The 16,945-nt window shown below is 55.9% G+C and overlaps 2 protein-coding genes across 2 annotated transcripts in view; both read right to left on the bottom strand.

The window, feature by feature from the left end:
• Positions 1-9,203: 9,203 nt before the first annotated feature.
• On the bottom strand, positions 9,204-10,260 carry OVCA2 (OVCA2 serine hydrolase domain containing). The gene is made up of 2 exons (XM_007937575.1): positions 10,077-10,260; positions 9,204-9,700 (listed from the first exon to the last, which is right to left on the bottom strand). The coding sequence occupies exons 1-2, from the start codon at positions 10,258-10,260 to the stop codon at positions 9,204-9,206; spliced, it is 681 nt and encodes a 226-aa protein (XP_007935766.1).
• Positions 10,261-10,451: 191 nt separating this feature from the next.
• DPH1 (diphthamide biosynthesis 1) overlaps positions 10,452-16,945 on the bottom strand; it is a 10,260-nt gene continuing 3,766 nt past the window's right edge. Inside the window, exons 2-11 of the mRNA XM_007937574.1 lie at positions 16,003-16,081; positions 15,333-15,454; positions 14,746-14,903; positions 14,502-14,623; positions 12,480-12,548; positions 11,918-12,074; positions 11,708-11,808; positions 11,141-11,219; positions 10,700-10,840; positions 10,452-10,541 (exon numbers count right to left, since the gene is read on the bottom strand). Coding sequence (XP_007935765.1) covers positions 10,452-10,541; positions 10,700-10,840; positions 11,141-11,219; positions 11,708-11,808; positions 11,918-12,074; positions 12,480-12,548; positions 14,502-14,623; positions 14,746-14,903; positions 15,333-15,454; positions 16,003-16,081 — 1,118 coding nt within the window. The remainder of the gene's footprint in view (positions 10,542-10,699; positions 10,841-11,140; positions 11,220-11,707; positions 11,809-11,917; positions 12,075-12,479; positions 12,549-14,501; positions 14,624-14,745; positions 14,904-15,332; positions 15,455-16,002; positions 16,082-16,945) is intronic.

The raw sequence follows: 16,945 nt of genomic DNA, 5'->3' as shown, positions 1-16,945 counted from the left end.
CTGAGCCGTGGGCTCACAGAGCAGAGCTGGGTGGGGGAGGAGGCCCTACCTGCAAGTCCACAATCCCAGCCCATCCGGGGACCTAGACTGCGGCCCTCTGAGCCCCACAGATCCTTGGGTTTTGAGACGAGAGGGGCGAAGGTACATCGCTCCCGTAGACATAGTTCTGATTTCCATACAGCCCCAATTTGGAAAAGCCCTGCCCAAAAGGAGGGGATTTTGGTGACATTAGGTGATGGGAGGGAGGTTAAGAAATCCTATGGGAGAGGAGATCCCAGGGGACGCTCCTTAGACATTCCTGGAAGAGAGTGTCCAGTTTGGCCCGCCCGGAAAAATCCCCACACTCACTCAGCCACATAGTTTAGAGACGCACAGTACAAACCCTTTGGCACCCAGATCCTCTCCAGACTTTGACACCGCGGGGAGTGCATGTTTACACAGACACACACCCTCGCTCTCGCGGAGTCCGGATTCTGCTCTCGGAGATACTCCAGCCATTTCTACATAGGGCCCTCTGTCAACCTGGGCAGAGGTGTTACCCAAACAGCCTGCGCTAAACTTGTGGCTCTCCAGGGAAGCCTCAGGATACTCAGCTGGGAATGGCGGGACATCATCTCTTGGGGTCCTTCAGGAGCGACCTCTGGCCCTAGATTCTCACGTGAGCTATTTTGAGGGATCTCGCTTAGACGACCTCTTTTCCAGCCCACGGACCCGAAACAAACGTGACAGGAGGGCCTGAGGTCCTGTACCACGAGTGGAGGCCCCATTCGTGTGAGTAGCCCCCCTTCTGGGAGGGAGGGGACCCTGTAGAGGCGTGTGCGCTCTCGCTCAAGAACTCCGGAAGTGTCCCGGTGCGGCCCCGCAGCTGCACCAAGCCTGTTGCGAGAGCGGAGTCGCCGCGTCTCCGAGGCCCACGCTCCGCCCCCTCCCGCACCTCCTGACCCCCCCGCCCACACACGGAGCGGGGGGGGGGTCTCCGAGAACGCCCACAGCTTTTGATTGGCTGCGCCTCCTCAGCCTCTGCGCTCGAGAGGCTGGGGCGCAGTGTTACCATAGTAACCGATGAGGTTCGCCCAGATCGCGTCTCTCTGAGGCCTTGAAGAGCTTAGCAACCGCGCCCGGCCGCTGGGCGGGCGGGGGACGCATTTGCCGACCCCCGCACAGTTTTCTGCCGCGGCTCCCAGGCCCCCGCCAGAAGCAGTGGCTGAGTCACCCAGCTAGGGGCTACTGGCGCAGCCACTGGCGGTTCCCGACAGACACCAAGGTCTCGGGCGCCCCCCAGAGGCTCCCTTCCTTCCGCAGGCGGTTTGATGGCTTTCGTGCCCGCTGGCGGCTCTGGGTCCCCGGGAATCCACCTGATGCCCGCCCCGTCCTGAGTCTGCCCCTCACCCTGTTTCCGCCCGGTGTTCTGGGTCCCTCTAATCCCCTCTCTCTGCTCCGTCTCCCCGCGCTGACTTCCCTTGGGAAGTAGTGAGATGCCAAGGATGAAAACAGTAGGTTCCGGAGCTCCCGGCCTACGGGAGATGGACTCAGACACCTCGACCGAGGAACCTGCTGTGGGCTGAGGTGGAAGATTGTTTGGAGTGTTGGAGATAGGCGGGAAGGCTCCTCAGAATACGTGCTCGTAACGCTGGGCTTTGACGGAAGACTAGGAGTTCTCCTACCAGGCAGAAAGGTATTCCTGGAGAAGGGAACATCTGGGACAAGGACTAGGAATGGGGCACTCCAGGAGGCCAGGGCCTCCCCGCCCTCATCTCTGCTTTCATCTCAGCAAGGAGCCCCCTCATCGCTCTGGGACTTTGTGCAGTGGATGGAACCTCTCCACCGCGGACCCACCCCAGGGTCCGTAGTCCCCACCTTTTTAACCCTCCCCTGGTCAGAGTACTCTAACTCACTGCCCCTGGCCCCGGCCTCAGGCTGTCATTGCACCTGTATGGGAGGGTCTCACAGCGCTGCCCCAGGCGAACGGTAGCTTCAATGCCCTCTTGTCCTGTGGCTTCACTCTTCCACAGTCTCCCTCCATTCCCTCCCACCCAGGTCCGCCTGCTCTTAGCCTGACTAGAACCCGCTGCCCCCCACACACACCCCGCTCTAGTCCGTCCTTCTCTCTGAATACACTCCTCCCAATTTTAGAGCCTTCCTCTAGTGATGGAGGGAGGCTGGGCCAGGACTTTTCACTGCCCCCACCCCCTCCAGAGGAGGCTCTGCCCCACATGGCATGGGCCTTTCCTGCCAAAAATGACCTCCAAGAACTCTCGGCCAGGAAGTGATCTCTGCCTCTCGATCCCCTGAGACCCCTTTTTATCAACGCTCCTCAACTTCTCTGACATCCCTCAAGCGGCAGCTGCTACCTGGTACCCCAGGTGGACATCCCCTCCTAGTTTCAACCTCCTCCGCCAAAACTCTTCACGACCCCCCACCTCTCCGCAAACACAGCCCAACTTCCTCTCATGTCCCTCCCCGCCCCCCAGGATGCGAGGGTGACGGCACCGCAGTGGTCTCGCAGGGCGTTACGCCACCGCAGGGCATCCTGTGATGTCACAGAGCAGTGGGGTCCAGGAATGGAGGAATGGGGGGGTAGGGACTACCGGTGAGGACCCCGGAAGGCCAAGCAGGGTCAGTGGGCTATGCCCCAGAGCGCTAGGAGCGAAGAGTGAATAAACGCGTAGCATAACCGCCTGCCTCCTCCCGGCTCTGTACTCCCAGGGACCCCCCAGCCCTCAGTTCCGGAAAATTAACCCCTTGCAGGCCCGGGCAGGGGGCGCCGGCTTCCCTTCCCCATTCGTGCTTCCGCGCGCTCTCCTCCCCTCCCTGCTGCCGGTGGCCTCAGTCCCCACCCCCCGCCTCGCCACTATAAATAGCCCCTCTTCCCGTTTCCTAAATTCCCTGCTGACGTCTGCAGCGCGTCAGTGTGTAGGAGCTGCGGCCGCATGAATGAGCCGCCGCACGAGTACTACGCGCGCCTATAAAAGCGGCAGCGCCGGCTTGGCTACCGGAGGCGAGCGGGCGCGGCGCGGCCGCCAGGTAAGCAGGACGGATGGACCGACGGACGGCAGATGGATCGACGCACAGACAGGGACGGGAGGGCAGGGGGGAAACCGGAGGGCGGCAGGTTGGAGGGCCCCCTCGGGGGGTGGAGACGGGGTGGGGGGCGAGGGTCCCCTTGCAGCCAGGGGAGCGGTGGCCGGATGCGGCCTGACAGGACCCTTCCCCACACCCGGGCCGGAGGCGGACACAGGACCCTGTCCGCACCTGCCCGCGCCCGGATGGAGACGCAGCCACGTCGGAGGAGCATGGAGCAGAGGACCGACTCCAGAGTGCCCGCGGCTTTTTCTGAGCTCCTGCGCCATTCTGCCTAGAAAGTGGGGCGAGGGTGCTGGCTCCCCAGGAGACGCGTCCCCCTTCTGCCCCTCCCAGCAGCGCGGTGACTCAGCCTCACTGCCCCTCCGCGGGCTGAGTGGTGGCGCCAGCGAGGGGCAGACGCCCTCCTGCCCGCTGCCCGCTGCCTCGGCCATGGTTCTCTGGAACCCCTGCTCGCATTCAGTCGGAGCGACCCCTCCCGGGCCAGTGCTGTCAAGCTCCTCCGGCTGCGCCCCCGACTTCCCGCCTGTGCGCGTGGAGCTGTCCTCTCAGGACCAGGCGGGGCCTCTGCTGGACCGCCCAGCCCCGCCCCCACCGTCACCCCCCCCATGCCGCCGGAAGTGACTCCCCACAGGGACAGTTTTGACGTCACGGGGCTCTGACGTCAGGGGCCACGTGCCAGCCCACGAACTCCGGGGCCGACAGGGGCGGGGGAGGAGGAGCAGCAGCGCCCCCAGCCGCGGGCAGTGGGAGCACCCCGGCCCGGGCAGTGCGCCGGCACCTTGGCTCTAGACTGCTTACTTCCCGGGCCGCCCTCAGTAACAGTCTCCAGTCACGGCCACCGACGCCTGGCCTCGCCCCAGGACCACGGACAGGGCTGTCCGCCGCGCCCACGGGCCCCCCTGTCCCCCGGGATCCCGCAGCCCCGCGCTCGCTGCCTCCGCCGCCGCTGTCCGCGGTGCTGATCCAGCGCTGGCGGCGCCACTGGACACTCTGCGACCCCGGTCCCCAGGGGCTGCGAGGGGCGGCCGGACCACAAGCACACTCGCACAGCCCTCGAGCCCCCGCCGAGCGTGCCGCCCCCACCCGCGCTTGCAACCCCGCCACCCACCCCTGCGGCCCTGACGTCAGCCAGTCCTGAGCCGCCGCGGTGCCGTCAGCGGCGCGCGCCCCGCCCCTGCGTCTCCAGGGCAACCGTGGCTTTCGATTGTTACTGTGGGAACCAGAGGTAACAGTCTACAGCCATGGTCGTCCCGCAGCACGCGCCGCTCCACGCCGCGCCCCGCCAACCGAGGTGGGAACACAGGGAGCCGGAGGAGGCGGAGGCAGGAGCCAGTCTCAAACGTGTCGGCGTAGGTGGTGGGGGTGTGCGGCAGGGAGGTGAGCCCTCGGGGGTCCGCTGCAGTGCATCCACGGAGGCAGAGAAGCACTGCCTGCCCGCCGCAGTGGCTGTCCTGGCCTCTCAGTCGAGGTATCAAGGCCGGGGCATGGAGAGAGAAGGGATAGTTTGGGGACTTAGGCTCTTTTAATCTCTGTGGGAGGGAGGTTGCTGGGACCAAGAGGCATTGGACAACGTTCTGTTCGCGTCCCGGGGACTGAAGGCAGTAAACAGAAGGCAGGTTTTTCTAAATACGCCACACTATCATTCTTCCAGGAACCCCTAGCTGAGTAGACTGGGCGAAGAGTAAACACTTCAGTTCATTTCTTGGTGGAGTCACAGCTTTCCCTGACCCTCACCACCACCCATTTCTCCTTCCGAACCAGAGAGGGTATGTAGGGTCGCCAGCACTCAGGAAACTGATGAGCCTTTGAAGTTAATCCTGTTCCTAATGCTTTATGAGAAGAAATCAGTATCTTCAGTCTGTCTCTAGGTGCTGCGCTCCAATTTGAGACTTTTTCAAATTAGCCCTGAAGAAGGAAAGTGAGTATCAGAGGCTGAAGTCCTGTCCTGCCAGTCAAGTGTGGGCAATGACCTCTTCAACACTGTGGATGTCACCACCATCACCCACTGCAGGGGATAACTTTTGGAGATTGGATTTCAATATCCTTGTGAATAGTGGCTGAGTTCTGGTGGTGCTGTGCTTAAAGCATTCGGCTGCTAACTGAAATGTTGGGAGTTCAAATCCACCAGCTGCTGGGCGGGAGAAAGATGAGGCGGTCTGCTTCCATAAACATATACGGCCTCAGGATCCCTATGGGGCAGTTCTACTGTATCCTGTAGGGTCACTATGAGTCAGAATTGACTTGATGGCAGTGAGTATAAATAATGGTGAGAATGGTTCCATGCAACCCAGTCTGCGTCCCCAACTTTTCCTTACCCCTCCTTTTCTAAATTAACTACTCCTAAAACGGTAAGGAGCTCTGGTGGTGTAGCACCTAAGGCATATGACTGCTAACCAGAAGGTTGGCGGTTCAAACCCACCAGCCACTTCTCAGAAGGAAGACTGGGCAATCTACTTGTGTAGAAATCTACCTCAGAAATCCAAAGGGGGTCACTATGAGTTGGAATCAACTTGATGGCAATCAGTTGTTTTCTTTAAGACGAGGCCGCTTTTATGATCACCCAACTCCCACAACACCCCCTCACAGAAACCCTGAGGTCTTAACCAGAGTAAGATGCAGTTGCTTCTGACCTCCAGTGGACATCTGTGGACTGACTGTTGTGTGTGCAGGTGGGCACAGTGCACTGGGAAGCAGGAGGTCCAACGTGGCTCCACCATCAACTGGCTGTCATTTAAGGAGCCAGGTTCTATATTGGAGCCTTCTGTAAAACAAGATTACCACCCTTCCTCCACCTTCCTGAAGGGTGTGTTGTGAAGATCAAATAGGATCATGTAAGTAAAAACCTTTGAAAACCAAAAAAAATGTTGTTCTGATTTTAAGAAGTCCATCATACATTTGTTAAGGGGTGGTGATTTGGGGCAGAGATGCCAGCTGTGGGCACTTACACAGAACCAACAGGGGAGTGAGGAGCATACCCCCCATAGCAGACACTCTGCGACAGGGAATACTGAGGGTCCTTTGCTCAGGGGGAGTCTGTGGATGGTGCTTAGCTGTTAACCAAAGGGCTGGCCGCTTGAGTCCACCCAGGAGCACATTGGAAGAAAGGCCTGGTGATCTACTCCTGAAAAGTCAGCCACTGAAAGCCCTAAGGAACATAGTTCTACTCCAACACAAAGCGGGGGGGGGCGGGGCGCGGAATGTCATTGTTTTGGTTTTTGCTGAGGGACCCCACTCCCCCAAGATGGAATGAGAAGTGAAAATGAGAAACACTAGGGATATTCTGAAGAGAATGAATCTTTTGCAATTTGAACCCATCTGGAGGTGGCAGCTAGAGGTCAACCAACCAGTTATTTAGTGTCTTGGTAGCACAGTGCCTAAGGCATTTGACTGCTAACCAGAAGGCTGGCGGTTCAAACCCACTGGCCGCTTCTTGGAAGGAAAGTTGGGCAATCAACTTAAGTAGTGATACTGCCTCAGAAACCCAAGGAGGGGTCACTAATGGCAGGGAGTTTGTTTTTTTGTTTTGGAAACCATTTAGTAGACTCCCCTAACCCATTGTATGAAGTGTGGATTATGAAGGTGAGGGCGTCGTGTTCTCTGCTCATCGTCCACAGTGTGGTGGAGAAACAACCTGAGCTCTTAGGTCTCAGTCCATCCGTGGGCCAAGTTATCCAGCCTCTTCGTGCCCATTTTCTGTTGTTAAAGGAAGTTACTAGTAACACCTACCTCATGAAGTTGTGAGATTAAATAAGGCCACACCAAAGCTTCTGAGTACCACAAGGTCTAGCATTGTGTCATTATACACATTACTATTTCTACCCTCTGGAGCTCATTTTCTCACCTATAAATGGAAAACTTTAGACCAGTAATTCTTGACTGGGGCTTCCTCCCACTCCTGAGGGGTGCATGAGAACATGTGGGCCTTTATTTAAAAATTTTTAGAAATACTCTCCAGGAACTTTTATTCTACCTCCAAGACAGTGCTTTTCGAAGCACTACCTTGCTTGAGAATGAGTATTTTGCCAAAATGCAGATTCCTGGGTCTTGTTAACTCTGGTTCAGTAGGTCTGGAATTGTTCTGGATTTTAACAGATGATCCTCATGCAGGTGGCCCACAGAATGCGTGTGTGGAGGTGGGTAAGGGGGGCAGGCACAACGCTGATTCAGTTGTTCTTGGGGAACATGCCGGGGCATATGCCACTGGCTGGGAGTGAGACCACATGATCTCTCCCTTCCAGCTTGGACAGCTTATGATTCTCAGGGACAATTCCTCCTTCATCTTTCTTCACTCAAGCAGGAGCATTTCCGCTCTAATACCAACTTCTTGGCCCCTTCTCATTGTAAGACCTCATTAAAAATTCATTCATCCCCTCCCTCCTTTAAGTCTCAAGTAGTAGCAGCTGGGTAGTACATCATTTCACCTCTTGAGACCTTGCTACAGGGGGCAGCCTATACCCCAAGCTGCAGATTCATTATTTCCAGAGAAGCCAAAATCTGAATTTTAGTAAGAAATTGTTAAAAATTGAAATACTGGCAACTAATCCAATCTTTTTTTCTAAAAATCTCAGGGGCCAAATCCAACCGGTATGTAGAAGTAATCCAGTCCATTTCAGAGTCCCCTCCTTTTGCCAAGGAATCCCTCTACAACACCAAGAGCAGGGCAGGGGCAGCCTGTAGTAAGGGGGTACTCTCCCACTTTCTGTTGTAAAGGTTCTAAACCCAGGAAACTGGGCCTGTCTGGGTAGACTGTCCACAGCATCCAGGACAGCAACTCCAGCTTTTCATCTGGACAGCTGCTATGTGGGGTCAGGGACTCAGAATCTTAGCTAACAATGAACATCAAGTCAGCGTGGTCGTCTCAGGGTGCTCTTGAGTATTTGTGCTGCATCTTCTTATCACTAGTTCCTGGTCAGCTGCTAAACTACTCAGAGCAACCATGCCCAATGGCTACAGAGGGCCCGCTGCAATCTCCCAGAAAAGGAACAGGCTGATGAGCAGCCCTGTAGAGACGGGATACAAGCTAAGAGAGCAGTGGGAGAAGGGAGGGACACATGGCTGGGGCGGGGCAGGCAATCATTACAGTGCCTAGGAAGTAAGCTACACGCCCGCGGACAGACCACTGGGCTGCTTAGGCTCTCTGGCTGTGGTTACTACAGAGTAGCATTGACCTGCGAGAGACTGGAGGGGTCAGGCAAGGAAGCAGGTCATTTTGTGCTGTATTTCGCCTCCACCCAAGGTCACACACCACCCTTTATGAACACAGCGCAGAGGAGCTAGGGCAGTTCTGGAAGAGAATGTAGAGAACACAACAAGCAGCTGGGGTTTGAGGAAAGGCCAGCACATGCCTCTCGGGGATCAGGCTAGAGGAAGCCTAGTCGTGGGGCCCAGGCAGCCTGCAAGTTTGGTCTTCCCAAAACTTCTCCAACATCAATTCTTTCCTGATTTACCTGAGGTTTCCTTTCCTTCAGTTTGAGCCTTAAAACTTCCATCAAACATGTCTGTGCACGTATTCATGAGCTTGTCCTGGGTGCTCACAACTGGGACAGCTTCTTGCTTGGTGCTGCCCATGTTGTTGTTGTTGTTATGTGCCGTCGAGTCGGCCCCGAGTCATAGCGACCCCTCCTTGGGTTTCCAAGGCAGTATCACTACGGAAGTAGGATTGCCCAACCTTCCTTCCGAGGAGTGGCTGGTGGGTTTGAACCACCAGCCTTCTGGTTAGCAGTCAAGTGCTTTTAGCCACTATGCTACCAGAGCTCCTTGGTGCTGCCCATAGGCTGTGTGAATGGCCAGGGACCCAAGACATCCTATAAAGAGGGTTTTTCTGTGTGTCCCAGGAAAAAAAAATGCTCAAAGCCCAAATCACTTTATTATGTGGCAGACACAGTGGTGCCAGACCCTGCTTTTCCATGTCATCCTCCTCTCATCCAAGGTTCCACTGGCCTTGTCCATGTTTGAGTATCAGAAGTCAGTGTCCATTAACGCCTCCTGTTTTTTTCTTTTCTCAAATGCAGAGCAGGGGTCTGGGAATTGATGTGTATCTTAAGTCTGGTCACAGCAGGGGTGTGAGGTTTTTTTGAGGGGGGGCTTGTAATAAAGGGACAGAGGCATTTGCTGATTTTTCACTCTATGAACTGATCCAAGAACTTGAGGTAGGCCTGGCGCTGAGCAGCAGCAGCTGGAATGAAGTGGCCACCAGAGTGGGTTAGGGTGCTGGCCCCAGGGAATTGGTGAGCTAGCTGCAGACTTTCCTGAGAGGGGATGACACGGTCTGTATCCCCAAAAACATGAAGTGAAGGGAGAGCCAAGGAAGCCTTCAGGATGGGTTCCTTGAGCCTAAGGCCCCGGGGACAGAAACCAGATACCAGGATGATGAACCTTGGCAAGGGAAAGCGGGCATCACCAGTCTGGCCCAGGGCACACACAAGGGCTGCTAATGCTGCCCCCTGGCTGAAACCAAGGAGCCCATCAAAAGGCCCAAGCTTGTTCAGCGCTTGTGCCACCGTGTCCAGGGCTTCCTCCAGACCCCTGCACACAGTGGGTTCTTCCAGCGCGGAGAAAACAGCTGCCTCCTCTGAGAACCACCACCCACGAGGCTGCTCCTCTGAAGCGCAGGACCCTACAGGGATACAGATACGGGGAGAGCATGGGATCAGGCCAAGTGGAATCCAAAGAGGCGGGGATGGGGTTGGAGGGATAGCCTGGGAATGCCAACGCGAGAGAGGTACCTGAAGGGGAAAAAGGCATTGGGGGTACTGAGTGGGAGATCGCATTGGCATGAACTGGTAGGCAGAGTGGGAAGACATGAAGCTGCAAGTCTGGAAGGTAGCAATGAGGTACAGCGCGGGGCAGTGGGATAGGAGAAATGAAGAGTATGGAGAGAATGAAATGACCAAATAAAAGGTGCAGAGACGGTCGGGAGCTCGCTGAATGTTTAAGGGGATGAGGCAAGATGGAGAAGGCTGAGTGCATTTCCGGGGCAGGGCTCGTCTCACCGGAGTCTGGCCCAGCACCTTCGGGGTCCGCTGCCTCCGGGACCGGGTGCGGACCGCTGAGGCACACGAGCTCTGCGCGACCCCGCAGCGCTTTCCTCAGCGCTCCAGTTTTCTCGCGGAAGCCCCGCTCGCTCTGCCGGAAGCCCGCCAGGCACAACACACGCAGAGGTTGCCGTACTGCCATAATGCCCGGCAGAGCGCCACAGAGGCACCGGAAGCGGCCTTTCCCCGAGCGGAAGCTTGGAAGGGGAGGAACCAAACACCGGCACCACCCTGAAGGCGGACCAAAGAGCGAGAGGGCGTTCCCATGGCAACGAGGAGGGGCAGGGGTGCAGCCAGAGCGTGGGTGGTGAATACCTGGACTCTCGGAGGGTCTCAAGGAGGGGGTGGCGCCACCCCATCGTCTCTGCAATCGCACCCTTCACAATCCGCGGCTGGACGGGGACACGTGGACCCCTCCTGCACCTGAGGAGGCAGACTTTGGTTAGGGTCTGTCTTCTGCGCTGTCCCTCCCTTCGCTCCATTGCATTTCTCGTCAGGGCCGCAGGGCGGCGGCTTCGGCTCAGGTCGGCCAGACCTCGCCCAGGGGCAGCCACTCAGCTCTCCTTGGAGTCCTAGCCCACCTTCCCAATGGCGGGCCGGCCGGGAGTCTTGGAGGGCCGGTCCTGTCCGCGGTTCACCGTCCACGGCCCCAAGGAGCTGCCGGCGTAGAAGTCCATGGGGTAGGGCTGCTGCCAGGAAATGTCCCTAAGGGCCACAGCCGCCTAGGGGGATGAGAACCGGACTGATATTTACTAACATTTTCTGCACTTTGATTACTTAACTCAGTCCTCACAATGGCTTTATGAAGGTCCTATTATCCCCATATTACAGAAAGGAAATGTGAGGCTGAGAGAGGTTAAAGGACTTGCCTCAGGCCACTCAGTGGCCTAGCTGGGATACAAGGCAGTTAGACTTCAGAACCTATGAGTTTAATCAAGTGCTGCCCACCCACTCCACTCCTTCCCTTCACAGAACCAGTGGAAAGCCCATTTCTCCCAGGGGTTTTCAAAATGTAGCATTACCTCATAGGGTGTCAGCAGCGGCTTGGGGAAAGCTGTGCCCCAGTCAATGGAGAGACGTGGACATGCCACTTGTACCCACCTGGGAAGGGAAGCAGAACAGACCCTAGGTGGGAGCCTCACCTTCCTGGGCAAGGAGACATACTGCCGAACATGACTGTCCCCAACACACCCTATGAATGCTTACTAAAGACTGTCGCCTACTGCTGTTTAGAAAAATGATCCCTGTATTGTTAATGCTTGTCTCCTCTTTCCTTTGCTATGAGCTTTCTGAGTGCAGGGCTGGGCAGCTCCTTTGTGGTAGCATCCCCAGAACCAAACTTAGTGCCTGGTACCCCTCAACTGAGAACAACTGTAATGCTGTCATTACCTGTGCTCTAGAGTCAGACAAGGCAAGAGCCACCCATAGTTAAAGGGTAACCCCTGCTGAGCGAGCAGTTCAGAACATTCCAATTTCCTGAGCATGGAAGCAATTCACACGTCTCCAGCCTTGCACGTGTGCTGGGCAGGACCCAGCTTCTAAGCTTCCTAACCAGGCTCACAGCTACACAGGAAGGTGGGGAAACTTACACATCGACCTCAAGGAGTAGGCTAAGCTTGCTGGGGAAGATCTCTGAGAGCAGCAGCCTCAGGTAGGAAAGTCCCAAGGCTTGGAGCCGAGATTCTAAGTGCTGTTGGGAGAAGGGGGCAGAGTTGGAGCCACCATGATCAAACGGAGCCCCCCTGGCCCTGGGTTTTCCTTCAGTTTCCTCCTCCAGAAGCCATCCAGAGCCCTCTGACCTCCAGTATCTTGGGGCTGCCCTGGCGGCCCAAGGTGCCCAGGATGAGGCCCCAGGATTTAGCTGAGCGGGCAGCAGCTATGGCTTCTTGGCGGGAAGCCTGCATGCGCTGGTGGTCATAGTGCTCTCTGGACAAGACTTTGCTGTATGGGTCATACCTGGAAAAGAAGAACCTGGCAGGGTCACTGTGACAGCCACTCATAGGACTCTCACTTTATACATGGCTCCTGACTCAGCCCCATGGGCTCCTTCAGGTACCATTTATCCTGTGACTCTGCAGCTGCAGGTAACTTGAGGACAGAGGCAAGAGCAGGGATGGTCCTTGGGAAGCTCAGTCCCACAGCTGGGCCAGGCCAGAATGGGGGTGGGCTTTAGGATCTTATTGTGCATCCCAGGGGCTGGGGGGTTGCTGCTGCTGGTCTCATGCCCAGACTCAGGTCTAAGGGCCTCAGTTCCTCAGGGCTGGGGGCTGCTGAAGGGGCAGAAGAAAGTTTCTGCCAAGGAGGGCACAGTGGCAGGGGATCCCACTCCCTCCCAGCTGGTCAGCCCTGTCCAGCCCATACCGGTAAGCGGGGACATTGGGATTGGCAATCATGACAGACTCTAGATGGAAGCGGCCATCTCCAAGATACCTGCAGAGGATAGAAAGGCCATAAATGTTGTGTGGGGCCGAAGAGGCCCTCACCACCTTGGAGGTTCAGAGGACTGAATTCTAGGCTCACTGTGCACCTGACTATATGTGTGACTCAGGACAAGTCATCATGTCACTTCTTGGGGCTTTCAGTTTTCTCACATGTAAACTAAGGAGCTTGAACTGGATGACTGTAAGGTCCCTTTAGGTATGCAATGCAGAGTCTAGGAACTGCCTGCCCCAACTTTCCAGGGGATGAGTAAAAGGATGGCCAAGGCCATGCTAAGGCCTCCTGGAGCTGCAGAGATCCGAACTTGGGGGTGAGGGTTAGACTCTCCACCACCTAGCTCAATGTAGATGAGAACAGTATAGGAATAAAAAAAAAAAAAAACCTCACTGCTGTCGAGTCCATTTGACTCATAGTGGCCCCTCCTTGGGTTTCCAAGACAGTATCTCTACAGAAGTAGATTACCCAGTCTTCCTTCCGAGCAGTGGCTGGTGGGTATGAACCACCAGCCTTCTGGTTAACGGTCAAATGCCTTAGGCACTATGCCAGCAGAGTTCCCCAGTATGGGAATAAAAACCAAAAACTAAACTCACTGCCATGGAGTCAGATCCAACTCATAGGGACCCCTCCTTGGGTTTCCGAGGCAGTATCACTACGGAAGTAGATTGCCCAACCTTCCTTCTGAGGAGTGGCTGGTGGGTTTGAATTGCCAGCCTTCTGGTTAGCAGTCAAATGCCTTAGGCACTACACCAAGTATATGAACAGTGTTCTGTAAATGAGGTTTCACGGTATACACTGGCTACTCTCTACCCACACTAGGTCTCAGGTCTAGCTGTGACTGAGTTATACCAACAGCTACTATTCTTACTGGACTTGTGTCTCCTGGGTCAGGCCTGGACAAGTAATATGTATGACATCACTCAGTCCCACCAAAATTCCTCCAAGATACCCATACTTACCCTCATTTTACAAAAGCTACAGCTGAGTTTCAGGGATGTCAAGAAATCTGCCCAAAGTTACACAGCTATTAAGCAGTGTCTCTGGATCTGACTTTAGGCTTAATTACCACGCAGTAGCAAGCATGCTCTACAAGATGCTGTCCCTAACAGTACATCCCCCAGGCCAGGAAGAGTCCAGAGCATGGAAGATAATCTGCCTGTGGCAGCAATGTCCCTCCTTCTTGGAGACCTCACCTCATTCTGATGAATGGCCAACCCTCATGGTGGCCCTCCCTCCAATATATCTTGATGCCCCCAAGGGTGGGCATCTAAAAGCTCAGAGTCATGCAGGCACAGGGACCAGGGAATGCTCCTCAGGGAGCAGGCTGTCAGGGCTAGGCTGGGGAAGGCCCTGACGTGGGCCTGTCTAGGGGCAGGGGTGTCCTGTGTGGGTGCAGCCAGGCCTGTGGGACCAGCCTCCACAGCCCTGGAGATGGGCTGAGTCAGGGAGTGCCCCGCCCTCCCTCCCTGCCGTTAGCTGGGAACAGGGCTCCCCTCCCCAGTCCCAGCTGGGGGAGCTGTCGGCTCCGAGGCTGACTGCATTCACACAACATTAAGCATTTCCATTACCTAAAATAATTAGGTGGCAGGAGCCACGCTGCTCTTGCTTGTTAGCTGTCCGGATGCTAAATTAATGGGCCTGTAGCCTGGGCGTGCCCATCCATCTTCTCCAATTATATTCCCACCATTGCTAGCCCACCTACATCCCCTCATCAAGCCCTCCAGTTCCTGCCCCACCTTAAGCACAGCCTTCTAGGTGGTGAGCAGAGCACAGGAGAGGGAAGGAGAAAATGTGAATTCTAGTACCCATTCCGTCCCTAATTTGCAGTGGCCTTGGGCAAATGCTTAAAGAGCTTGAGACTCAGTTTCTTTTCCTGTATGATGAATCAGGCTCCCTCCCAGGGTTCATTTCTTATGCCTCCATGAGCACTCCCCATTTCTAACTTACACAATAGCCTCCACCTCTTGGGACAGTCGGGGTGATGTGCAGCCCAGAATCTCCCCAGGGGACAGGGGCTTGCACTGTGGGACATTCACACGGTACTCAGCTTTCAACTCTTGGGCAGCTGCCTGTAGGAATAAGGGAAGGGAAGCAAGAAGCAGCCTGGGGCACCTGGCATGGGGATCCAGGAATGACTGGAGACTGGCTACTATCTGCCCAGAGGATGCTGGACACCCTCTCGTCTACTCACCTGCAAGGTTGACACAAATTGAATGGTGCTGACCAGGGCAAGGGCACTGGATGGGGGAAAGGTGACACGGATAGAGTCCAGCAGGTGGGTGGTATCTATCCGGATGTCCACAAATACGTACAGCACTCGCAAGTCTTGGGCTGAGGTATCCATGGGAACTGGGAAGAGAAGAACTCAGAAGACTCTTTGAAAAGGCAGGAGGAGCAGAGGGCCTGACCTGGGCCAAGGTCTCTGAGAAGCCAAGACCACAACCTTAGGGTGGAAGGAGGGTAGGGAGGAGGGGGGGAGGGGCACAGGTCCCCTAGGACCTCCTCCTCAGTCAGGCTTCCTTGTCACTTGACCAGGGGCCCAGCCTGCTCTGCCTCCAACAGGCTTTCAAACACCCGGATCTGGGATACCAGCATGGTTTCTAAGGCAACCAAACCCAAAGGAAGGATCTACCTGAAGAGCAGGAAGGCCAAGGCCATTCCAGAAACCAGGAGGGACCTCCTGGCTACCAGCAGGGCAGGCAGCATGGCAATGGAGATTAGTGTACAGTCCTGCCCTCCTTCTAGCCCTGCCAGGTTCAGGTGCCTGGCCTGCCCTACCCAGACAGCTGTGGCCATAGTGCACCAAGAAGTCTGCTCCCAGGGCTCTGGCAGTAAAGTCATCCACACAGCAAGCCCCATAGGTCACATCACCCATCACCATCACTTCGGCCTCTGTGAACCTGAGGGAAGAGGGGGAGTAGGACAGTGATATAAGCAGGTGGGAGAGAGACTAACCCTGTGGAGGGGTCCCAGGGCCCAGCTCCTCTCCCCCTATCTCTCTCAATTCCTTAGTTTGGCAGCTGCCACTTCTGCCAGCAAAGAGTAGGAGGGGCCCAGCTGCTACCTCCCTTAGCCCTGGCAGCAGCTCCTGGAACAGTAGCTATACAAGTATGGTCTCTGTAACACCCTGACTCTTCTGTACATACTCAGACTGGAAAAGGGACCCCAACCTTCAGACTGGCACATACAGCATCAAACATAGACCACCAGACCCTGCAGATACCTGGACCCATCCCACCCAGAGCAATGAGCCCACACATGGGCACAGAGACAAAGGTACCTACTCCCACTCTCTAGCACTGTGGTGGTCTGTGGGGGCATGGACGTGTGGGTACATACAACCCCTCCTCTCACCTTGATTCCCTGTCATCTCCCCACCATTAGGCAGGGCCCTTAGTGCCCAGAATGGGGGGGAACCCATGCACAGCTCCCACACAGCACATGGTACCTCCCACCGGCCTCATGCGTCAGGAAGAGTGGGCTCTGGCCAGCACATTGCCACGGGATGCGCTGCCAGGCCTGAATCACTGGGGGACGGGGGTGGGCAGGGAAGACCCTTCGCCTCCTGACTAGCCACGGGAGCGGAGCAGGAGGACCAGTTCTTCCCTGGGACCTCACCTCGCTCAGTGACTAGAGTTCCCTCATTCCTAACCTAGGGGGTTTTCTGGAGGAAGTGGAGCTACTGCCAGCCAACCCCTCTCCTCCACCCCCTTCCTCAAATCAGGCTATGCACAGAAGTAGATTATTCAGCTCCTTAGAATGCAGCCCAGGCATCTGAGTCAGTGGGAGCACTTAATTTTTTATAGATTAAAATGTATGCAAATTGGCCCGAGCCCCAGAGAGTATCCCCAAGGGGCAAGAGGATGGGAGAAGGGAAGTGAGTCTGTGGCAGCATCAGGAAGGGCAGGAGCAGGGTGGGGGGAGGGCAGCAGCAGGGAAGTGGGAGGTTCCCATCACGGGGGTGACCTCCCTTCTCTTCATTTCTCTCTCCCTATTCCTGTGCTGCTTCCAGATGGTTGAGCACTGACTTCCCCCCTCCCCAAGGATGGCTCATTGTATTGAAGAAACTGAAAACAGGGGAGTGTAGGAACTGCATACCTTCTCCTGGGCACCCTTCCTGCCAAAACCATCCTTGCCCAGAATGTGTCAAAGATAAAGGTGCCCACATACAGTACTGTGTTGTCAGTGAAGGCAAACATGGGTACACGGGTGGATAGATGGGTGGACAGGCTGAACTATTAGGTATGTCTATGAAGTGGGAAGTGTACCCAAGACCATGTATAGGGTCGGCAAACAATGGTCCTATAAGTGTATTTGTATGATCTTAATTCTCAGGTATATAGTAGAGCTGAGAAGGGATAAGGCTGTAGTCACTTATTGGGCACAGCCAA

Source organism: Orycteropus afer, unplaced genomic scaffold (assembly GCF_000298275.1).
Source record: "Orycteropus afer afer isolate SDZICR_OR568_19922 unplaced genomic scaffold, OryAfe1.0 scaffold00042, whole genome shotgun sequence".
Lineage (NCBI taxonomy): Eukaryota > Metazoa > Chordata > Mammalia > Tubulidentata > Orycteropodidae > Orycteropus > Orycteropus afer.
This window is presented reverse-complemented; position numbering and strand designations above follow the sequence as displayed.

Excerpts from the sequence above, each read along its gene's own strand:
- OVCA2 (XM_007937575.1), bottom strand. The coding sequence starts at position 10,260 with ATGGCAGTACGGCAACCTCTGCGTGTGTTGTGCCTGGCGGGCTTCCGG. Across the intron at positions 9,701-10,076 it reads AGGTGCTGGGCCAGACTCCG|GGTCCTGCGCTTCAGAGGAG; the intron begins GTGAGACGAGCC and ends GTATCCCTGTAG.